At 39.1% G+C, this 25,768-nt stretch overlaps 1 protein-coding gene across 1 annotated transcript in view; it reads right to left on the bottom strand.

Annotated features, from left to right (window-relative positions):
- Window positions 1-327: 327 nt before the first annotated feature.
- Window positions 328-25,768, bottom strand: part of GABRA3 (gamma-aminobutyric acid type A receptor subunit alpha3) — a 351,529-nt gene continuing 326,088 nt past the window's right edge. Inside the window, exon 10 of the mRNA XM_036017204.1 lies at window positions 328-2,433. Coding sequence (XP_035873097.1) covers window positions 2,098-2,433 — 336 coding nt within the window. The 3' untranslated portion in view covers window positions 328-2,097. The remainder of the gene's footprint in view (window positions 2,434-25,768) is intronic.

Genomic DNA, 25,768 nt, shown 5'->3' with positions numbered 1-25,768 from the left:
TCTTGATAGTTTGTATGTCTAACAAATTTTCTATTGAAAGTCGAAAATAGGGGTGGCATGAGAATGGTGGTGAAAACCAAGAACAGAGTACCACTTATGTTAGGCAAAGAGTGATCAAAAAAAGTTCTCCAGCCTGAGTACAATTCAGAAGGTTTAATAAACAGCCACAAAACATTGCACCGAAGCATTTGGAAACACAATTTCTACGAAGAGGCAAAGGTCAGGCTTCCATTCTAACTCCTTAATACAATCATTAACAGCCCCACCCCACCCCCATCTCCACATGTCCACAACACTACATTCTTCTAGTCATGAATTTACCTACAGACACAGTCTTAGGAATAATGGGACTGGCATGCATTATCCCAGCAATGGCAAGGAAGCAGGTAACGGGGAAAGGATAGGTGAAAAGGCAACCAGCAGCTAATGATAGACTCCTTAAGAGCTTTGTTCAGGGGTAGACATGGGAAATCTGTTTTTGGTACCATCTGTGACTTTACTTTGGACTTCTAGGATACTCTGGATGAGTGACTGGGACTGCCATCTTAATCTCATTTCCTTGAGCCATGACTATTAGAATTGGTCTTCTTGGGTAACACATTTTGACTTTCTAAAAATATTTTTGGTGTCCAAGCAAACCACATTCAGGACCCATCAGTCCTGTTAAGATTGTGCTGATTCTGAGGTTAACGTGTACTTGCCTTCTCAATCTTGTCTTCATTTTGGCCTTCAGAAAAAGGCACATGATGATTCCATATTACATACCTTTGTAAGGAGCCTAGGCAAGTCACTCAAATGTCAAATATTTAGTTTATCTACCTTATAAAAATTTTATAATTATAACTGTCTTTTACTCACATTAAGAACAAATGAAATCAAATGTCCCTTAAATAATATATTATCAAACTGGCAATAAACTTAATGATTTAGTTGACTCAAAAGTTGACTAGATTGTGATTCACAGCACCCCCCCTACCTTGAAATCAGCATTAACAGAGGACCAGAGTTCCCTGACTTACTGGGAGCAAAGTTCTTGGGCCTAGGCTAAGATGTGGAATGTGGAAGGTATGGAAGGAAGAATTTGATTTTCATCTACCATTACCTCTTACCTTTTAAGCAAATCTTCAAGTGTCAACTACCACTCAGCCCAAATCTCTTGTTCCATCCAGTACTTGACTAGTTGCCTTGGCAGGGAAGTGACTTTTCTTATCTCTCTAATCTTAAAAAATTATTTGTATAAGCATTTGATCTACATCTTTTTTGTTCCCATTTGCACCTTTTTAGTATAAATTTTAAAAATACTTGTTCCTTTTCCTAAAGAGTTTTCAGGCAGCAATGAGTCCAAACTAAGCAGTGTCCAGCTGGATATAGGGTTGAAGGCTTGAGTGAAGAGGGCTTTCCTGGAGGAGAGATATACCCCCAAAAAAGATACTAGTTTCCTGAGGGCCTACACATGGCAGGGCACCAGCCACATTGGTGTCAGGCTGGCCTAGTTTGTTCTATTGGTTTTGGCCATACATGGTAGACAGTGGTGAGCCACAATTGTCCCCACTAACCTCTAAGCCAATAAAGAGGCTGGGGGCCATGTTCAGAGGAAAGCACTCACACCTGCCTTTGCTATTAGTACTTATGCCTAGCAGGGAAAGTGGTAAGCAGGACCCCATAGGACAGACCTGCCTGGCTCCCTACTGAGTCAGAATCAGCTGATCTGGACCAATCAACAATCCTTCTTGGTCTGGACCTTTCAAACAGCCAGGACTCCCACTACAGGTAATAAAGTCTCTGTTTTGTGGTGGGCAAAGTGCAATGAAATACATGCAGTGCCTTCAGCTGGGGCGACTGGCAGACTAAGATGAGCTCCTGGACAAATGGCAGTGTTTGGTTCTGATGAGAGTACATTCAGCAATGTTAAAGGGACAAGAAATTTTTCTGTTCTTTTTTTTTTCATTGATATTTATAAATATGAATTGAGAGTCACAGCTTGGTAGAGGGTTAAAAAGAAGTATCTTCAAACACATGAAGGGAAGCCCTGGGGTTTGGGTGCATAGATGCACAGTCTTAGGGTATACTGTGCTCTGGTTGCTGCACTGCCACTATCTACTGTTTGCGGATCATGCCCTTGATAGCTGACTCCCGGTTGACATATGTGGCCCAATAGACCAGATTGAAAATGGCAAAGAGCACAGGAAAGATGATGCGGGAGATTTTGTCAACCTTGCTGACACTGTTGTAGGTCTTGGTCTCAGCTGGGATGTCCTGCACATAGGTGGTCTTGGGTGAAGCAATGATTGTCGGGGTTGAGGAAGCACTGGAAGCAGCGCCCTTGGAGATGGTAGAGAACTCAGTGTCCTTAGCCAGGTTGATGGGATAGGTGGTCCCCACGATGTTGAAGGTGGTGCTGGCTTTCTTTGTTGGGGCTGCTGGTGTTTTCTTCTAGGGACCAGAAAAAGTAGGGGAAAAGAGGGAACAAAAAGAGCTAATTAATTATTTACATTGAGCACCTTCAGAGCCTATGGAAAGGAGGAAACCTGAGGGAAGTTAAGAAACAGAGGCCCTGAGGCCAATAGCACTGAGTAGCCAGGTTTGTATCTAGAAAATTTGCATCATCCTGGTTAACTAGCTATGTGGCTTTGACCAAGCAACTTCTCTTTGAGCTTTAGTTTCTCCATCTGTAAAATGAGTATCAAAATATTTGACAGGGTTGTTGAGAGAATCAGATGAGAAAATGTTGGTAGAAATCACTTGAAAACTGTGAAATGTTGGTCACAGGGTCCTGTATCATCATGCGATTTCACCCTCACAGTAATCCTAATGAGTAGGTAGGTGTCATTATTCCCATTTAACAGATGAGAAAAAGCCCCAGACTGAGTGGCGGAGCCCATAATAGCCACCTGGGCTCCTGACTTTTATCCAGGACTGTTCCATGCTGCTTTCTATAGGCACAAGACACTTTTTGGTTACCCGAGAAATAACTCCAAAAGGCTTCAGCCATCAAGTGGCACATCTCCTGTGGGGAAGAGAGCTCAGTGAGTCTGAAAGCAATTTTGTCTTAAAGACACAATACATAATACTGAATGTTTATATGCATCATTACAACAGTATCTCACCCTTCATGCATGGTAAATGTGTTCAGCAAGCTAGGAGGCACTCCAGGGTATATCACTCTTGCAAGGCTGCAGGCCAGAGCCACAGCCTCCCCAAGGAGCTATATAAGTGCACCCCTCTGACACAGTAAGGGCAGGGATAGCTGAAGGCTTGCCATGATACTCTCCTTTGGATTTCTTTTCAGAGTAAAAAGTACTCAATGGGAAGCAAATATGCACACATGTGCTAATTAGTTCTCACATATCTAACTTGTGTATATATGAGCCCTCCATGTAGAAAAGAGAAGAGACAAAGTTCAGGCCTTGGTTAGAAAAAAGAGGCTGAGGAAGGGGAGGCCAAGGGAGCAGGCCAGTCCCAGACTCAGGCCAAAGTCAGTGGCCAACTTCATAGTCTGTAGTATTTGCTGCCTCACTCACCACTCTGGCCTTTCTTCTTTCCATCCCTCTTTGTTTCTAGGGACTAGTGGGAATAGATGAGCTTCAGAAATGCCCAAGAGTATCTGATAAAAAATGATGACTAGTTTTAGTGCCATAATTTCACACACCTCACATTGTTCCCTTTCTCAGTGTTACTTTGCTTCCCAGCATCTGTGTTTCACGTCTTGACTCCTCTGCTTCCTATGTGTTTCCTTCATGGGTTTTTCTATTTCCACCATTTCTTACTTACCTCTTTCTCCTAATCTCTTTCTATTTGTTTTCTTCTTTGCTTGAGCCCCCATTTTGATCTAATTTTCCCCTTTAGACCACACTGCCATTTATCTTCCTGATCCTAACAATAACATTTGCCAAATATTTCCTGAGTATCTACTGCGCTAAGAACTATGTTAGGTATTTATGGACAGGTGGGAAAGTTAAGAGATGTGTCAGTTTTAATCCCTTTTTTTTAGGAGTTCATAATCCAGTGGATAGACTTGTGAGTACATTATAGCCATATAATGTGATTAAGGCTCTAACAGATATTAGCAGAGTGTGATATTAATTCAACACAGAGATAGAAGGTACCTATAGGTGTTGAAAATGGTGGCTCAGAGAAGGCAATGAGCTTTATGAGCTGTGTTGCAAAAAAAAATAGCAGGAGTTCATTACATAAAGATGCAGCACAAGCTAGTGCACAGGCCAAAGGGACTGCTTGTTTGAGGGCTGACAAGGAGTCTGCTGCAACTGAATCACAGTGTTCATGGTAAAGTCCTTGGGTGTCATGCCCTCCTGTTCTGCTTTCCTGTGCTAGCTTCAGGGTTTTCAATCAGAGAGGGAGAGTGGGACAAACGAAAGTGAGTGATGATTTAAGTGAATGAATAGCCTGACTAATACAACATTTAAGAAGCAATAGTAGTCTTTTTCTTTAAGGATTGCAGTCACAGTGCTTCAAGTAGAAGGGGGAAGAACTCTAAGGCTTATAAAGTTCTTGTAAATGCTTTAAATACTACATGGGACTCATTTATAATTAACAAATCAATTGTGTGAGTAGATGCCTGCTGCTAAATGCCCCTCAGCATTTAGATAAAAGTGCACTTTACATGTTTGCCTGCTTACTTATTAATTTGCTTAGTAATCTCCTTTTCTCATCAGTAGGCACAAAAAAATAAAGAAAAAGAAGAAAGGAAAAGAAAGAAAACAGCCTACTACCCTAATGTTGCTGGAAGCTTTCACATGTTATTCCATTTAGTCATCTTATAAGCTGATTATGACCAAGTCTCCAAAACAATCATTCTGAACAGAAAACACTTTTTTTTTATTTCAATCATTGTTCAAGTACAGTTTTCTCCCCCCTACTCCCATTCCAGCCCATCCACCCAACCCTCCCCCTTCCCCCCATTACCTCCCACCCCTAGTTTTTGTCCATGTGTCCTCCAAATTTGTTCCTGTAATCCCTACCCATTCCCCCCTGAAATTCCCTCTTCTCTCCCCTCTGGCCACTGTGAGACTATCCCCTATTTCAGTGTCTTTGGTTATATTTTGCTAGTTTTTTGTTTTGTTTTGTTTTGTTGTTTAGATTCCTGTTAAAGGTGATATCATGTGATATTTGTCTTTCACTGCCTGGCTTGTTTCACTTAGCATAATGCTTTCCAGCTCCATCCATGCTGTTGCAAAGGGTATGAGCAAACACTTTCTTTAGCTCCATAGGTGCCTTGTGTTCTATAGATGGGGAGAAGCATCGTTTGATTTAATTGCAGATTTTTAAGTAATAAAGGAAAATTATGTTTTAATTTACCTTGCTTTTACCAACATGGCATATTTTAATCAGCCAGCATAATTCTAACCTAAACTGCCAAAGAAGGAAATCAAAGCAAATATTGTGGTGTCAATAAGACAGGAGCAGGAGCCAGAGATTATTGGTTAATATTTCTGCATCTAGTTTTCTAATATTTTTCTATACCCTGGTATTTGATAGATACAAACTAGACTGACTTAACTTTGACCAAGTTGCAATTTTATTCTTACCTCCTTAGCCAAATGCCTGGCTCTTAGGCATGAAATAGATGATTACTAAATGATAAAATGTCAGACACACCCCCACTAAAAATTCTCCATGTGACCTGCACTTTGTTCCTTCTGAGTCTTGACCTCTCCTATACAGAGAGCATATCTCTATGTATTTCAGTAATTCCCATATGACAAAACTGAAACTTACTTCTCCAAGTTGACTCAAGGACAGGGATAACTTTCCTTTTAGAAGGTTACTTCATGTGGGTTTTGAGATGAGGCAATGAAAACTTTTATGGACCAATGCATGTCCAACTCAAGAATTTGCTTCAAATAGCACTCTTGTCTATTCCCAGAAATACAAATTAGAGGGTTAGTTGTAGGTCTGAAGGTACTTGACACCCAGCCAGGACTACATAATATATGCACATATGGCCCAGTGCCTCTGCATCTATTCCCTAATAGTCATCCAACTTTCCTGAATCACAGTTTTCACAAGTGGGGCAAAGTAATAGGGTATATCATAATTGTGATTCAAAGAAGAATCAGAGCAATGAAAAAACAATGGACATCAGTTTCTAAAGTGGGAAAAGGACTTGAATAGGCATTCATCCAAAGAAGATATACGAATGGCCAGCAAGCACATGAAAAGATGCTTAACATCACTGGTCATTAGGGAAATATAAATCAAAAACCACAATGAGATATCACCTCACAACTGTTAAGATGCCTACTATCAGTAACAACAACAAAACCAGAAAATAACAAGTGTTGGAAGGATGTAGAGAAATTGGAACCCTTGTGCAATTTCAGAAGTGTAAAAGGGTATAGCCTCTATGGAAAAATTGGTTGTTGGTTCCTCAAACATTTAAAAACAGAATTAAAATATGATCCAGAAATTCCACTTCTGGGTACATACTGTCCAAAATTGAAGGCTAGGTCTCACATCGAAATTAAGAACAATCTACCAGTAGCCAGAGAGGAGGTGGGAGAGGATAATGGGGGGAAGGGTTTTCAGGAACAACTATAAAGAACACATGGACAAAACCAAGGTGGGGGTGGAAGCAAGGGAGGGAGGTGGGTTCAGCTGGGGTCAGGGAAGTGGTGGGGGGTAAATGCAGACAACTGTAATTGAACAACAATAAAATATTTTTTTAAAAGAAAGCAAGGTCTCAAAGAGATACTTGTACATCTGTGTTCATAGCAGCATAATTTCCAATAGCCAAAATGTAGAAGTAACCCAAGTGTCCATAGAAGAATAAGTAAACAAAATATGGTCTATCATACAATGGAATATTATTCATCCTTAAAAAGAAAGGAAATTCTGACACATGCTACAATATGAATAAACCTTAAGGATATTATGTTAAGTAAAATAAGCCAGCCACAAAAAGACAAATACTGTATTATTCCACTTATATGAGAGTACTTAAGAGTAGTTGGATAGATAGAGACAGAAAGTAGAATGGTGATTACCAGTGGAAGGGATCATGGGTATCTGTTGTTTAGTGGGTACAGAATTTCAGTTTAACAAGACGAGGGGTTCTGGAAATTTGTTGTACAATATTGTGAATATACTTAACATTACTGCATTGTACACTTAAAATGGTTAAGACTGTAAATTTTAGGCTGTTTAATGAGTAAGATTAATTAAAATAAGAGGGAATTAAAATATAAGGGAGAAAGCATAAGAAACATGCAGAGAGTCATAAATAATGAGTGAAGGGAATTCAAAAAAGAGAAAGGGATCATGAGAGATTAGGAGATCAATAAAACAATAGAAAGAAGAGAAAACGCAGGTGAAATTAAAGTAATCACTTGGTCCAGTTTTCTGGGAGATTGGGAGGTATCTAGAGCATAATTGGGGAATTATCTGAGGCTGGATAAAAGCTAAGGAAAGAATGAATGAGACTCAAATACTATCTATGCTTTGGTGGAATGAAAGGAACACAGTAAGTTAAGGCACATCTCATACAATGGTTTTTACATTCTCCACGCAGAAGCTGAAATGAATGGTCAAGACTTAAAACAGATTTTATAATAAATAGAAACAGAATGGATTAGGGACACAGAGAAAGATTTCAGGCACAAGTTAAAAGACAAGCAGAATTTGAGAGTATAAGCTCATAAACATCAGCAATCCATCAATGTCTGTGGAATTTTTTTGAGAGGAGTTGGATTGAAATGAGTAAAACGACTGACTGCAATGATACTCCATTGCAGCCAAGGCTGGATAGAAAATCAAGGAAAAGAGAGGGAATAATAGATTTTGAGAAACTACAGACATTATTCAGTTATTCATTCATTTGTTAAGTATTTATTCAATATCTACTACAGGGCAGGTCCCGTGCTAGGTGCTGGAGCTATAGCAATGGAGAGTAAAATGTGACACCTGCCCTCAAGGAGCTCACATACCAGAGAATGATGACAGATAATAAACATGTAAGCAGATAAATATATACAGCAATGTAATGTGAGGAGGTGAGAAGTATAATGGTGACACATACAGCAAGGCAAAGGGTGGAGAAAGATGATGAGTGCTAGTCAGAGAAAGTCCTTTTGAGAAGGTTAGCAGAGATTTGAATAAAATGAGAAAGCAAGCCATGAAAAGATCTGAAAAACAAAACTTCCAGAGAGAGAAAATTGTAGAGACAAAGAACTTGGGGTTGGAATGAGAGTGATGTGTACAAGGATCATCAAGGAGACCACCTGTGATAAGTGAAGTAAATGGGAAAAAACAAGAATGGTAAGAGGTTGTACTGTACATATGGGGACCAGATCCTATAAAACTTTTAAATTCATGGTAAAAATGATTAATTGTGATCTAAGTGTGGTGGGAAACCATTAAGTATTTTGAGCAAAATTTTTCTACTTTATAATTTTTTATTATTGTTCAGGCACAGTTGTCTCCATTTACCCCACAACACTCTTCCCAGCCCTACCACCCCACCTCCCACCCTCAAACCTACCCTCATTGTCTTGCTCCATGGGTCATTAATACTTGTACCTTTACAACCCCTCCCTTTCTTTTCCCCATTTTCCCCCTCCCCTCTCCGGGCTAATTACTGTCAGTTTGTTCTTTATTTCAATGTCTCTGATTATATTTTGCTTGCTTGTTTGTTTTGTTGATTAGGTTCCACTTATAGGTGAAATCATATGGTATTTGTCTTTCACTGTCTGGCTTATCTCACTTAGCATAATGCCCTCCAGGTCCATCCTTGCTGTCTGGAAGGGTAGGAGTTCTTTCTTTCTGCTGCATAGTAGTCCATCATGTAAATGTACCATTGTGTTTTGATCCACTCATTTACTGATGGGCACTTAGGTTGCTTTCAGCACTTGGCTATTGCAAATTGTGTTGCTATGAACATTGGGGCACATAGGATCTTTGAATTGGTGTTTCATCATTATTAGGGTGTAATCCCAGCAGTGGACTTGCTGGGTCAAAAGGCAATTTATTTTTTAGTTTTTTGAGGAACTTCCATACTGTTTTCCACAGTGGCTGCACCAGTTGACCAATATACTAGAGGTTCCCTTTGCTCTACAACCTTGCCAGCACTTGTTTGTTGATTTGTTTATGATGGCCATTCTGACCACTATGAAGTGGTATCTCACTGTGGGTTTAATTTCAGTCTCTCTGATGGCTAGTGATGCTGAGCATCCTTTCATATGTCTATGGGCCCTTTGTATTTCCTCCTTGGAGAAGTGTCTGTTCAAGTCTTTTGCCATTTTTTTTTTAATTGGGTTGTTTGTCTTCCTGGAGTAGAGTCATGAGAGTTCTTTGTATATTTTGGTGATCAAACCTTTCTCCAAGGTATCAAGGGCAAATATATTTTCCCATACAGTTGGTTCCCTTTTCATTTTACTACTGTTTTCTTTAGCCACGCAGAAGCTTTGTATTTTGATGAAGTCTCATTTGTTTATTTTTTCCTTTATGCCCCTTGCTCTAAGGGTCATATCAGTAAAAATATTGCTGCATGGAATATCTGAGATTTTTCCTAACAATGTTCTCCTCTAGGACTTCTATGGTGCCGTGAGTTATACTTAAGGCTTTTATCCATCTTGAGTTTACTTTTGTGTATGGTGTAAATTGGTGGTCTAGTTTCATTTTTTTGCATGTAGCTGTCCAGATCTCCTAACACCATTTGTTGAAGAGGCTATTTTTACTCTATTTTATGCTTCCTGTACCCTTTGTCAAATATTAATTGACCACAGAGACATGGATTTACTTCTGGGTTCTATATTATGTTCCATTTTTCTGTGTCTGTTCTCATACCAGTACCAGACGGTTTTGATTACAGTGGCCTTGTAATATAGTTTGATATCAGATATTGTGATCCCTTCTACTTTCTTCTTTTTTTCTTTTTTAATTTATTTTGTTATTGTTTATCAACTACAGTTGTCTCCATTTTCCCCCCTCCCCTCCCCTCTGTGGCACCCAGCCACACCTCCCACCATCAGTCCTTCCCCACTTTGGCTTTGTCCATGGGTCCTTTATATAAATTCCTTGATGACCATCCCCCTTCTTTCTCTCGTTATCCTCCTCCCCCCTGATTACTTTCAGTCTGTTCTTTATTCCAATGTCTCTGTTTATATTTTGCTTGTTTGTTTGTTTTTTTATCAGCATCTGCTTATAGGTAAGATCATATGGTATTTGTCTTTTACTGACTGGCTTATTTCACATAGCATAATGCTCTCCAGTTTCATCAATACTGTCGTGAAGATCAGGAAGATGTTCTTACTTTCTGTTGCATAGTATTCCATTGTATTTATGTTCTGCTTTCTCAAAATTGCTGCAGCTATTCAGGGTCATTTAGAGTTCCATATAAATTTTTGGAAAGTTTTCTCAACATCTGTTAAATATGTCATTGGTATTTTAACAGCAATTGCATTGAATCTGTGAATTATTTTTGGTAGTATGGATATTTTGATGATGTTAATTCTTCCAATCCATGAACATGTTATATGCTTCCGTTTATTTGTGTCTTCCTTAATTTCTTTCTTCAGTGTTGTGTAGTTTTCTGAGTACAGGTCTTTTACCTCCTTGGTTATGTTTATTCCTAGGTACTTTGTTTTTCGTGTTATAGGCAAAATGGAACTTCTTCCCTGATTGCCATTTCCTATATTTCATTCCTAGTGTACAAAAATGCCTCTGATTTCTGAATATTGACTTTGTATCACACTGTTTTGCCAAATTCACTTACCAGGTCACATAGTTTTTTGATGGAGTCCATAGGGTTTTTTATGTACACTGTCATGTCATCTGCAGACAATGACATTTTTACTTCCTCCTTTCCAATTTGGATGCCTTTTATTTTTCTTTATTGTCTGATCACTGTGGCTAGGACTTCCGATACTATGTTGAATACAAGTGTAGAAAGGGGACTTTCTTGTCTTGTTCCTGATCTTAGTGGGAAAGCTTATAGTTTTTGCCCATTGAGTATGATGTTGGCTATAGCTTTATTATATATGGCCTTTATTATGTCAAGGTGTGCTCCCTTGACATTCCTATTTTGCTTAGTGTTGTTATCATCAGTGGATGCTGCACCTTATCAAATGCTTTTTCCACATCTATTGATATGATCATGTGATTTTTGTCTTTCCTTTTGTTTGTGATGTAATACATTTATTGATTGTGAATACTGTACCATCCTTGCATCACTGGGATGAATCCCACTTGATCGTGGTATATGATACTTTTAATGTATTGCCTGATGTGGTTTGCCAATATTTTGTTGAGGATTTTAGCATCTATGTTCATGAGCAATAATGACCTGTAGTGTTCTTTCTTTGCTATGTCTTTATCTGGTTTGGGGATTAGGATGATGCTGGCCTCGTATATAGAGTTTGTGAATCTTCCCTCTTCTTGGATTTTTTGGAATAGTCTGAGAAGGGTAGGGGATTATTCTTCCTTAAATGTTTGGTAAAATTGCCTGTGAAACTGATCAATTCAGGGTATTTGTGTGTCGAGAGGTTTTTGTTTGTTTGTTTGTTGTTTATTACTGCTTTGATTTCACACAGCTGTTATTGGTCTGTTCAGGCTTTCTACTTCTTCTTCATTCACTTTTGGAAGGCTGTATTTTCCAGAAATGTGTCCATTTCACCCTGGTTTTCAAATTTCCTCGCATATAGTTTGTAGTGATTTCTTACAATCCTTTGTATTTCTGTGGTATCAGTTGTAATTTCTCCTCTTTCATTTCTGATTTTATTTATTTGAGTCCTCTCTCTTTTTTGTTTGAGGAGTCTGCTTAAAGGCTTGTCATTTTTTTTTGTTTGTTTTCCAAGAACCATCTCCTGGATTTATTGATCCTTTGAATTGTTCTTTTAGTCCCTATTTTGTTTATTTCTGCTCTGTTCTTAGTTATTTACTTCCTTATTCTTACTCTGGGATTTATTGTTATCCCTCCAGTTCTTGGAAATCTAGGTTTAGGTTGTTTATTTGAAATGTTTCTATATTTTTTAGGTAGGCCTGTATTGCTATGAACTTCCCTCTCAGGACTGCCTTTGATGTGTGCCATAGGTTTTAGACTGTTGTGTGTTCATTTTCATTTATTTCCAGAAACTTTTTGATTTCCTTATCAATGTCATTATTAACCCATTCATTGTTTAAAAGCATACTATTCAATCTTCATGAATTTTAGTGTTTTTGAGATTTTTCCTTGAGGTTGGTTTCTAGTTTCAAGCCCTTGTGGTCCAATGCTTGATATGCTTGATATGATTTTAATTTTCTTAAATTTATTGAAGCTTTGATGCTTGTTTTGTGACCTATTATGTGGTCTAGCTTTGAAAATGTCCCATGTACATTGAAAAGAATGTGTATTTTGCTCCTTGGGGATAAAAAGTTATGTATATAAATCAGTTAAGTCCATTTCCTCTGGGGCATTGTTCAATGCCACAATATCTTTGTTGATATTTTGTTTGGAAGATCTATTCATTGTTGACAGTGGGGTGCTAAAATTCCATAGTATTAGTATGTTGTTGTCAATATCTTTCTTGAAGTCCTCCAAGATTTTCCTTATATATTTTGGTGCTGCTATGTTGTGTGCATATATGTTTATAATGTTTAAGTCTTCGTCTTCTTTTTTATAAATGAATTTTTAAATATTTTATTTACTTATTTTTAGAGCGAGAGAAAGGGAGAAATAGAGGGAAAGAAACATCAATTTGTGGTTGCCTCTAGTGTGCCTCACACCGGGGACCTGTCTGCAACCCAGGCATGTGCCCTGACTGGGAATTGAACTGGTGACCCCTTGGTTAACAGGCTGGCACTCAATCCACTGAACCACACCAGCCAGCACTGTTTGTCTCCTTGATGGAATCTTCTCTTGAGTATTATGAAGTATCCTTCCGTGACTCTTTTCATGATGTTTCTGTTGAAGTATATTTTGTCTTATATATATATTGCTACCCCAACTTTATTTCTTGTCCATTTTCCTCAAATATTATTTTCCAACTCTTCACTTTCAGTCTGTGTAGGCCTCTTTTTCTGAGGTGGGTCTTTTGTAGGCAGCATATGTGTGGGTCATGTTTTCTTATCCATTCAGCTATCCTGTATTTTGAATGGGTCATTTAATCCATTTACATTTAAAGTACTTGTTCATTCCCCTCCCTTTGTACCTGTGTTTCTTTCTCTCTCCCTGTGTTTCTTCCTCTTCTTTGAGCAGTTCCTTTAGCATATCTTGCAGTGCTGGTTTGGTGGAGGTGCATTCTTTTAGCCTTCTTTTGACTGAGAAACTCCTTATTTCACCTTCCATTTTAATTGATAGCCTTAGTAGGTAGAGTATTCTTGATTGCAGGCCTTTGCTTTTCATTAATTGAAATATTTCTTGCTATGTCCTTTGGCTTATAGTGTTTCTGGTAAGAAATCAGCTGCTAGGCATTTTGGAGCTCCCTTGTATGTTATTTCCTGTTTCTCCCTTGCTGCCTTTAAGATTCTCTCTGTGTCTTTAAAACTTGGTATTTTAATTGTGATGTGTCTCATAGTAGGCCACTTTGGGTTCATCTTGATTGGGACTCTCTTTGCTTCCTGAATCTGCATGGCTTCCCCTCCCTCCAGGTTAAGGAAGTTTACTGTCATTATTTTTTCAAATAGGTTTTCTATTACTTGACCTTTTTCTTCTCCTTCTGGTATTCCTATGATTTGAATGTTGTTGAATTTCATGTTGTCATGCAGTTCCCTTATGCTAGTTTCATGTTTTTTTATTCTTTTTTTCATGCTCTGCCTCTACCTGGGTATTTCTTTCTACCTCGTCTTCCATCTCACTGATTTGGTCCTCTGCTTCATACAGCCTGGTTGTAATTCCTTCTAGTGTATTTTTTACTTCAGAAATTGCATTCTTCATTTCTTCCTGGCTCTAGTTTTTGTTTCTATTTCCTTTTTCATGCTGTTGTAGTTCCCACTTAGTTCCTTGTAGTTGTCACTGATTTCCTTAAGCATCCTTATAATGATTCTTTTGAATTCTGTTGCTGATAGTTTGCTTGCCTCCATTTCATTTAGCTCATTTACTGGGGAATCTTTTCTTTCTTTTTTTATTGTTGTTTAATTACAGTTCTCCTATTATCCCCTCATTACTTTCCTCACCTCTACCCACCATCTCTCACATTCAATCCTATGCACCCCCATTGCCTTTTCCATGAGTCCTTTATATAAGTTCCATGATGCTTCCTCCCCATTTTTCCCATTATCACCCTCACCCCTCCCCTGTGATCACTGTCAGTTTGTTCTTTATTTCCATGCCTCTGGTTCTATTTTTCCTGCATGTTTGTTTTGTTGATTGGGTTACACTTATAGGTGAGATCATATGGTGTTTGTCTTTCACTGCCTGGCTTACTTCACTTAGCATAATGCTTTCCCATTTCATCCATGCTGTCATGCAGGGTAGGAGTTCTTTCTTTTTTTTCCACTGCATAGTATTCCATTGTGTAAATGTGGCAACAGACACTTCTCCAAAGAGGATATACAGAGACATATGAAAGTATGCTAACCATCATTAGCCATCAGGGAGATGCAAATTAAAACCACATTGAGATACCACTTCACACTGGTCAGAATGTCCATATAAACAAATCGACAAACAAGTGCTGGTCAGGTTGTGGAGAAAAGGGAACCTTAGTGTACTGCTGGTGGGAATGCAGACTGGTACAACCACTGGAAAATCATATGGAATTTTACTAGGGAACTTTTCATTCCTTTCAATTGCAGGTTATTTTTTTATCCCCATTTTAGGTTACTCTTTTTGTTTGTTTCTGGGATTCTAGATGTTCTTCTTTGCCAGCTGTCTTTGTTGGGTAAACTTCTGTCATAGGAATTCTGTTGGACTTAGTGATATAGTCTGTTTGATCTCCTTGTCTAGATTCCTAGGGTTGCCCTTTCTTCCATTTGTGTGGGCTCTGTTGTTGTACTTGGGCTTTACCTTTGTTGGTGGGTTCTCCCCACCAGCAGGTTTACTGGTATTCACAACTTTCACCTTGTCTTGAAAGCTGTTGTATAGGCATTGCTTAACAAAGCAGTATTACCAGACAACCAAACCTACACCAGCAAAAAGAACTCCCCTACCACATCAGCAATCATAACTGCAATTGAACTAAGATTAATAAAGGTGAGGAGAGATTGCAAATATTATAAGATATGATAAAGGGAATATGTGATGATTAAAGAGGAGAAAATGTTGTTTGGTGTGAGGAGAATTGGTAAGAGTTGGGATAGAACAGAAGTAAAGAAATGGAGAGAGCAAAATTTAATGTAAGTAAAACATGAAAGGGTAATTGGAACAATGAAGTAAGAAGAGGGAAGGGTATACCGTGAGGTTTGAAGTAAAATTGAAAAGGTACTGGACCAACAGGAGCAAAATTGCAGAAAAACCACAGCAGGGTCGAAAGCAATGACAGTCAAATGAAGTTTAATAAAGGTGGTGTAGGAGTAAGAATATTCTAGAAAAGTGAATGTAAGATGTCTACAGTAAAGAAAAATGATTTGAGAAGATGGGGGAAGCAAACTAATAAGAGTAAGGAGTAAAGGCTAGGTTGAGGGTGGGGAAGGGAGAGAGAAAACAATGAAACAGAATTCCTCACTCAACTGATTAGGGGCAGGGGGGAGGTGGAATGGAGTAAGACAGCAGGAGGGTATTCTATGGGATTTACAGTAAAAACAAGTAATGAACAAATAGGAGTTCCTTTGGAGAAGTGCAGCAATAACCATCATATTTCACCCAACTAGCCACTGTTTATAAAAGGTGAAAAAGAAATAAGACTCTTATTAGAAGGGAAAAAGAATGTGAGGTAACTTAAGAAAGAAGAGTGCTTATATGAGGTCAGATGGACAAGAAGTAGTGAGAGTAAGGGATAGAAACTTGGCATAGTATGAGGGAAAATAGAGTTAACCACAACAGTAGTGAAGCTCAGGAAGATAATGAAGTGGATTAAGACCAAGGAAGTGTGCTGCATGGGATTTGGAATAACAATAATATAAGAAATATATAATATGAATAAACAGAAGAAAAATTAAAAGATCAAGAGTTGTATGTTATTTGGAATATGAGTGAAGTGAAAGAAGAAAAATTAAAATGCAATATGAAAGGAAGAATAAAAAACAATGAAAATAAACACACACACACACACAAAACAAATAAATGGAAAGGAGAAAAAACATGCAAGTTCTGAAGGATAGCAAAGTGAAATTTGTCTCAGCTGTTGGTATTCATCTTCTGACTTCTTTCTGGATCTGTCTCCAGTTTTCTCACAGCTCCAGGTCTTATTATTTTACTCTTTAAAAATATTATTTATTTATTTTTGTTTTATTTTTAATGTTGTTGAAGTACAGTTGACCTTTAGGCTAAAATCAAGTGTGCTATCTGTTCTTATCAGTTTATTGTCTTGTTCTTGAAAAAAATGCTTCCTGCTGATTTTAAACCTGTCTAGTAGGTTTTGTAGGTCTTCTTGGATCCTGCAGGCATTGGAGGGCTGCACTCCACTTTTTTCCCCTTTCCTGTGGTTCCACAAGGATGGGGACTCAGTCTGGGCTGCAATAATCACAGATGCCCAGTTTCCAACCCATGCCCTCAGAGCACTGTGCTGCCTGTACTGTCACTCTGTGCACTTGCATTAGGTTGGTGCCAATCCTCTACCTTGTTTTGCAAACTTTTGATCAGTCCCTGAGGTCCACTGAGTGGGAGCAAATCATACTCACCCTCCTCTCTCTGTGTTAGCCTGTCTGTTGCACTCATGCAAGGTCTCTGCATGGCTGCTCAGTTCTTTTGTTGAGAAAAGTCCCCATTGGTGCCACCTGATGCTCTTAACAAGCACCCAACTCTCTGACCAGTCCAGATACTATCTGGGTCATGGCCAGTCACTTCTCATCTCCTATCCCAGCTTCAGATGTCACCAGGCTCCCAAATTTCTCTGGTACTGTCCCAGTCGGCAACCACTGCAGGCTGTGTGTCACTTACTTCCTTTTTGTCCCCCTCTCAGTGACTTTGTGCATGCAGGTCTCTCCTGGTTCAGGTCTCTTTTGGTGCAGGTCTGGGACTTCCCTGATCTGCAAGGACATTGAGCCACTAGGCTGCTATCACTGACCCAGCTCTCCTCCACAGCTCACATGGCAGCCTGTCTCCCACAAAGGGCCTGGGGAACTTCATGTCAGTCTACAATATCTCCTCACCACACATTTTTAAGCATCTGCACACTTTGGCTTCCAAATTTCATATCAGCTGTGATTCTATTGGCTGTTCACTTTGTTCTGTGCAAGACTGGCTAGGTATCCTAGCTAGGTGCACAAGCAAGTGGGCTCAGCTTCCACCTACCTCACTGCCATCTTCATACCTCTCTAATTTACAATTTTTAATGGTCATTCTAACTGTTGGGCAGAATATAGGAGATGGCACAAAAGCAGAAGAATAAAATTGAGAGGTTAAATCTAATGAGGCTAGTGAGATATGGCAACTTGAGCACAAAGGAAAATATCAAGAAAACAAGGGAAAATTGGAAATCCGAACATGTAAGAAACCAGGTGAAGATTTGGAGCTTTCAAAAGAAACATCTTTAGTGTAAGAGATGGAAGACTAATGGCCTGAGAGCAATATTGGGGATTAAGAGGATGTGTATTACACTTCCAGAAAATGGGAGTGAGATTAGCAGCTTCTGCCAAGCAAAAAGGCAAGTTCTCTGGAATAGCACAGTGAAATTTGTCTCAGTTTCTCAATTTTGGGGGGTTAGACTTGTGTTCCCTCTTTGGTCTGTCTCTGGATCTTTCACAGCTCCAGGTCTTATTGTCTCACTTAAGGAAAAAAAAAAGCCTCCTGCTGACTTTAAACCCACCAAACAAGTTCTGCTGGTCTTCCTGGATGCTGCAGGCTGATGAGGGCTGGGCTTCACTTTTCTTCCTTCCTATTGTTTTGTGAGGATGGGGGCCAGGTCTGGGCTGTAATCTCCACAGGTGCCCAGCCTCCAGCCCAGGTCCTCCATGTACTGCCCGGCCCCTGCTGCCCGTCTGCACCAGGCAGGCACCTTCAACTCACCAGTTGTTCAATCCATTAGTTGCACTAATTAGGGCAACTCACACACCACCTTCTCACTCTTTGCTGTCTTAGGTGCTAAGCACTCTCAAAGTCTCTTCAAGGTAGTTCAGCTCCCCCACTGAGTTAAGTCTTTCTAGGGTCTGCTAACTCCCTGAGCCCTACTGCTCTCCTCTGTGGGGGGCACCTCCTCTTTTCTCTTAGCCAGCTTGCCATGCCACAGGGGCAGAGGCACAGCTGCAGTTGTGGCTGCGGGGCATGGCCAGGGCAGCTGCTGTGGGAGAGTAGCCTAAACAGCAGCTGAGAGCCTTTTCTTGAATACAATCCTCCTGTTCAAGCCTGCTGCTTCTAATAAGCACCCGGCCTCTCACACAGCCCAACTTTCCAACCAGACTGGAAGCTATCCAGGTCAGGGTCTGTCATCTCATCTCCCTTCTCTAGGCATCACCTGGCTTCCCAATTTCTCTGATAATGACCTAGCTGGTGTGGACAGTCCCAGTGGGTGAACAACACCCCTGTGCGTCTCCTACTTTGTCTTTATTTCCCCCAGGGACTTGAAGCATCCAGGTCCACCCTGGTGCCACTCTGCCCTCCCTGTTTGGCAGGGGAGGGAGCTGTTGTTTGGCTCTCATCTAAGGACCCTGCTGCATGTGGGGGACTGCAGCAGCCCTGGTCCCTCTGCTGGTCCCTGTGATGGTCCCTGTGCTGGTCCCAGGGACCTTGCCATCCCAATGCAATCTCCTTACCATCTGTTTTTCAATGGCCACTACAATTTTGGCCTCCAACCTTCATATATCCTGATTCTGTTGTTTGTTCACTATGTTCTTCATAAGATTGGCTAGGTGTTCTACCTGTGAGCAGGAGGAAGTAGGCTCTGCTCCCACCTACCTTGTGGCCATCTTGCTCCACCCCAGTGCTTTCTTAAAGGGCTAGCACACAAAATCTTGTCCACAGACACTCACCCAAGCTGCAGCAGAGAGATGGTGGCTCCAAGTGGACCAGAGTTCTATGACAAGAGACTGAGATGTGTGGCTCTGAGGAGAGGACTGAAGGGACAATGACCAGGGACCCTGTGCTGAGTCCTCCTATACCACTCACAGACTCAGTCTTTCTTGGGTTGAGCACTCCCCTCCATATGACATCAGCCTGGGGGAATGCAATAGCTCTATCTTCCTGACTTCCTGTTGCCTTCCCTGTGAGCTCACACCCTGCAAAGAAGTCAGCTGCTTGGGGCCAGGGCACAGAGGTCTGAGCAGGCCCAGGGGATGTCACAGACTGAGTTCTATGACTCTGGGGAAAAGGTCATTCCTCCCAGCTTCCTGCAAGCTTGAGCAGTGCCAACCGCCGTCATTGGATATCCACTATCCTCACAACTGCAACTGCTTACAGTGCAGCCCTGCCAACCTCCATCTCTCCAGGAGGCCCAGGAAGAATCTAGGACAGTTATGTGGCTCTAGGATGGGGGCCTTTTTTTTCCTTGTATGCCTGACCTCTGGAGAGCTCTTCCTTTACATGGCCAGATCTTGGTCTGTCTAGGACTGATAAACTGTTCAAGCATCCCCCTGACAACTTCCTAAAACCCTACTTCCCTACAAAAGTCTGTGGGCACCTGGTGAGTGGCAGCTGGCCTTGGTGTGCCCTGGGACTTTTTCTGAGTGGCCTCACACCCATCACTAGCACCAAGTGTGAAATTGTATCAGCCTGGCACACTCCACTCACCCCTACCTGGTGACCCATTAAGAACCTACCTTATGTAACTCAAGTACTACCAGAGACTTTCAGTAACTGAGCCTAAGAGGCAGCTGACAGGAAGAGGCAGACAGAGGCCGAACTCTGGATGTTTAGCCCTTTTGCTAACCTGCTGCTGGGCTTGGTCCTACTGGTAGCCTATCTTGGTGTATACTTTGAGCCCTCCCATGAATACCTAGGTCCTGCAGAGACAGCAAGAAATTTTGGATCGCTTTGTAGATCTAAACTGGTAGCACATGGAAAGTCACAGGCTGCATCTGACATTGCTCTGCACCAGAGTACCTCCCAAGAAACCCCAGAAGCAACACTTCTGGTGGCAGGCTTCAGGCCACATTAGACTAGGACCCAATTAGGTTCAAAAGTGGCACATCTGAAGGGAGATCTCAGCAGACACCAGACCCTGATGGGGCAAAATCCAGTTTGTGTGGTCAGCACCAGCACAGCAACTCATACACTGTGGTTGGAATCAATCCTCATAGTCAGCCAGCCTGAGGATTGGCTTCACACATGGGTGGACCAACAGAAATCAAGACTCAACTACAACAGGAGAGATCACATAACCCAAACAAGAGACATTCCTGGAGGACCTCACTTGAAGATAAGGGAGCCTGTGCTACTGAACCCCAGAGGACACCTACTAGATAATGCCACCAAACTATGACTGGGAGACACAGAAGAGCTACCTAATACACAGAAATAAATATAAAGAGGTAGCCAAAAATAGGAGAAAAAAGAAACATGCCTCAAATGAAAAAACAGACAGTATCCCCAGAAAAGGAATTATGAAGTGGAGGCAAGCAACTTAACAGATATATAGTTCAAAACAATGGTTATAAGGATGTTCAAGGAACTTAGGGGAAGAATGGATTAACTCAGTAAGAACTTAAAAAAAGAGATAATAAGCATAAAAGAGGACATAGAAACTATAAAAAAGTCAGAAATGAAGAGTACAATATCTGAAATGAAGAATACACTAAAATGAATTAACAGTAGGTTAGATGAAGCAGAGGATCAAATCAACATTTGGATGATGAGGTAGCAGAAAACACCTGATAAGAGCAGCAAAAGGGACAAAAACTAAAAAGAAGACAATCTAAGGAACTTATGGGATAACATGAAGCATAACAATATGCACATCATATGGGTACCAGAAAAACAAGAGAGAGAGATCAAGAAATTAAGAACTTATTATTAATGACTGAAAACTTCCTTAATTTGGTGAAGGAAGAAAAAACACACGAGTTCAGGAAGCACAGAGAGTCCAAACAAGATGAATCCAAAGAGGCCCATACCAAGACATATCAAAATTAAAATGGCAAATGTTAAAGACAAAGAAAGAATCTTAAAAGCAGAAAGAGAAAAATATTAGTTACCTATGAGTGAGCTCACATAAGACTGTCAGATGCTTTCTCAACAAAACTTGGCAAGTCCGAAGAAGAAGGTATTGGCATGAAACATTCAAAGTGATATAAAGCAAGGATCAACAACCAAGACTACTGTACACAGCAAGGCAATCATTTAAAATTGAAGGAGAAATAAAGAGTTTCTCAAACAAGAAAATGTTAAAAGAGTTCATTACCAACAAACCACTATTACAATATATGTTAAAAGGATTTATTAAAAAAAAAAACAAGAAAAGAACATAGTTATAAAGAATAAAATGGCAATAAATATGTACCAAACAATAATGAATTTAAATGTAAATGGCTTAAATGCTCCTTTCAAAATACACAGGGTAGCTGTCCATATAATTAAACAAGATCCATATATATGCCATCTACAAGAGCCCAATGCTAAACAAAAGAGACACACAGACTGAAAGCTAACTGGATGGAAACAAGATATTTCATACAAATGGAAATGAAATAAAAGCTGAGCTAGCAATATTTATATAAGATAAAAGAGAGTTTATTTTTTGAAGATGAAACTGTTGCAGCATCTTTTATTTTATTTTAATTTTTTAATTTTTAATTGTTGTTCAATTATAGTTGTCCCCATTTTCCCCCATTACTCTCCCCTGCCTTACCCCCCATTTGAAACAAGGCCTATAATAAGAGAAAAAGAAGGAAATTACATAATGACAAAGAGATCAATTCAAAAAGAGGATATAACCCTTGTAAACATTTATGTACCCAACATAGGAACACCTAAATATTTAAAGCAAATCTTGATGGATACAAAGGGAGAGAATGACAGTAATATAGTCATAGTAGGAGATTGCAACAACACATTAACATGAATGGATAGAACTTACAGACAGAAAGTCCACAAGAAAACAGCAGCCTTCAATGACCCACTAGAGCAGTGATTTTCAACCTGTGCGCTGCAAGGGTTTTTAAAATATTCAGTACCTGAACCTTTTTCCCTTGGATTGTCAACTTAAAAAATGACAACAGCCAACACAATATCTGTCTGGTGTAAAGGCCCTCTCTTGAACTATAAATATATAGATCATATAATAGGGTTGCATTTATTGGTCACTTTGGAACAAAAGGGGTAGGTAATTATCATGATTATTATTTGCTTTAAATCATCAGTAAAAATTATTCCTATTTTTCTCAGATAGGCAAAAAATATATGTATTAGTGTACTGCAGAATTTTAGTAATTAGTTTATGTGTGCCATGAGAAGAAAAAGTTTGAAAATTACTACATTAGAGCAGATGGATGTAATTAATATTTTCAGAGCATTCTTCCCAAAGTAGTGGATTATCTAGGGTGGGTCAAAAGTAGTTTACAGTTGTTTGTATTTTAAAATAATACAATAATTAATGAATAAAAATAAAAGAATAAGCTCTATGTTGCATACTCACAACTGTAAACCTACTTTTGCCCCACCTGTACATTCCTTTGAAGTGCATGTGGAGCATTTTCTAAAACAGACCACATGTTAGGACACAAAACAAGTCTCAATAAATTTAAGAAAATTGAAATCATATCAAGCATCTTCTCTTACCACAGTGGAATGAAAGTAGAAATCAATTACAAGAAAAAATCTAGAAAACACACAAACACATAGAGGCTAAAAAACATGACACTGCACAATGAGTTAACAGTGAGATCAAGCAAGAAACCACAAAATACCTCAAGACAAATGAAAATGTAAACACAAAAATCAAAATCTATGGGACACAGTGCAAGCAGCCCTAAGAGGGAAATTCATAGCATTACAAGCCTACCACAAAATAAGAAAAATCTAAAATGAACAGTCTAACCTTATAACTAAAGAGCTAGATAAAGAACAATAAAGCCCAAAGTGAGTAGAAGGAAGGAAATAATAAAGATCAAAGCAGAAATAAATGAAATAGAATCTAAAAATGTAAAAGATCAAGGAAACCAAGAGCTGGTTCTTTGAAAAGATAGACAAGATTGATAAACCTTTAAGCAGACTCATTAAAAAAAGAGAGAGAAGACCCAAATAAATAAAATTAGAAATTAAAGAAAAGTAACAACTGACACCATAGAAATACAAATCATTATGATAAAATCTTACAAAAAAACTATATGCCAATAATTTGGACAATCTGGAAGAAATGCATAAATTCCTAGAAACATACAATCTTCTCAAATTGAATCAATACAAAATAAAATCTGAACAGGTCCATTACAACTAATGAAATTGAAGCAGTAATTTAAAAAACAAAACAAAACTCCTAACTAAATTTTTGGCCTGATTGTTTCACTGGTGAATTTTACCAAGCATTCAAAGAAGCATTAATACTTACCCTTCTCAAACTATTCCAAAAAATTCAAGAGAAGGGAAGACTCCCAAACTCATTTTACAAAGCCAGCATTATCCTAATCCAAAACAGATAAGGATACTACAAGGAAAGAAAATTATGGGCAAATATATCTGATGAACAGATACAAAAATCTTCAACAAAATATTAGCAAACAGAATCCAGTAATATGTCAAAAAGATCATACATCATGATCAAGTGGGATTTATTCTGGGGATTCAAGGGTGGTACAGTATCCACAAATCAATTAATGTGATGTACCACATAAACAACATGAAGAATAAAAATCATATGATCAATAGATGCAGAAAAAGCATTTTACAAAATCCCGCACTCATTTATGATAAAAATTCTTAGCAAAGTGGGAATAGAACATGTCTCAAAATAATAAAAGCCATCTATGACAAACCTACAGCTAACATCATACTCAACAGGGAAAAAATAAAATAATTTCTCTTAAGATCAATAGCAGGACAGGGATATCAACTGTCAACACTCTTCTTCAACATAGGACTGGAAGTCTTAGCCACAGAAGTCAGACCAGAAAAAGATATAAAAGGCATCCAAATCAGAAAGGAGGAAAAAAAATTGTCATTGTTTGCAGATGACATGATAGTGCCCATAGAAAGTCCCATAGACTCCACCAAAAAATTATTCAACCTAATAAATGAATTTGGCAAAACAGCAGGATACAAAGTCAATACTCAGAAATCAAAGGCATTTTTGTACACCAACAATGAAATATCAAAAACAAAAATCAGGAAAAAAAATCCCATTTGATATAGCAACAACAACAAAAAAGTTCCTAGGAATAAACCTAACCAAGGAAGTAAAAGACCTGTACTCAGAAAACTATACAACACTGAAGGAAGAAATTAAGGAAGACACAAACAAATGGGAGCATGTACCATGTTCATGGATTGGAAGAATTAACATCATCAAAATGTTCAAACTACCCAAAGCGATTTATAGATTCAATGCAATTCTTATTAAAGTACCAATGGCATGTTTTATAGATATAGAACACACATTTCAGGAATATATATGGAACCATAAACAATGCCAGCTAGCTGCAGCAGTTTTGAGAAAGAAGAACAAAGCAGGAGGGACCACAATACCTGATATCAATCAAACTGTATTACAAGGCCACTGTAATCAAAACAGCCTGGTACTGGCTGGCATAAGAACAGACACATAGGCTAATGGAACAGAACAGAGAGCCAAGAAATAAAATCAAATATCTACAGTCACTTAATATTTGACAAAGGAAGAAAAGCATAAAATGGGGTAAAAATAGTCTCTTCAACAAATGGTTTTGGGAAATCTGGACAGCTACATGCAAAAAAAAAGAAACTTGATCACCAGCTTACACTATACACAAAAGTAAAATCAAGGTGAATAAAACACTTAAATATAAGTTGTGACACCATAAAAGTCCTAGAAGAAAACATTGGCAGGAAAATCTCAGACATTCCATGCAGCAACATCTTCACTGATATGTGCCCTAAAGCAAGGGACATAAAGGAATGAATAAACAAATGGGACCTCATCAAATTGAAAAGCTTCTGAATGGCTAAAGAAAACAGCATTAAAATAAAAAGAGAACCAACTATATGGGAACACATATTTGCCAATGATACCTCAGACAAGGGTTTGATCTCCAAAATACAGAAAGAATCACAAAACTCCACTCCAGGAAAACAAAAAGCCCAATTAAAAAATGGGCAAAAGACTACAGAGGTCCCAGAGACATATGAAAAGATGCCCAGCTTCACTAGCCATCAGAGATATGCAAATTAAAACCACAATGGGATACCACTTCACATCAGTTAGAATGGCCATCATAAACAAATCAACAAGTGTTGGAGAGGACGCGGAGAAAAGGGAACCCTAGTGTACTATTGGTGGGAATGCAGACTGGTGTAGCCACTGTGGAAAATAGTATGGAATTTCCTCAGAAAACTACAAATGGAACTGCCTTTTGAGCCAGCAATTATGCTGCTGGGATTATACCCTAAGAGCCCTGAAACACCAATGCAAAAGAACCTATGCATCCCAATGTTCATTGCAGCAAAATTTACAATAGCCAAGTGCTGGAAGCAACCTAAGTGCTCATAAGTAAATGAGTGGATCAAAAAACTATGGTACATCTACATGATGGAATACTATGCAGCAGAGAGAAAGACAGCTCCTATCCTTTGCAACAGTGTGAATGGAACTGGAGAGCATTATGCTAAGTGAAATAA

This window comes from Phyllostomus discolor, chromosome X, assembly GCF_004126475.2.
Source record: "Phyllostomus discolor isolate MPI-MPIP mPhyDis1 chromosome X, mPhyDis1.pri.v3, whole genome shotgun sequence".
Taxonomy (NCBI): Eukaryota; Metazoa; Chordata; class Mammalia; order Chiroptera; family Phyllostomidae; genus Phyllostomus; species Phyllostomus discolor.
This window is presented reverse-complemented; position numbering and strand designations above follow the sequence as displayed.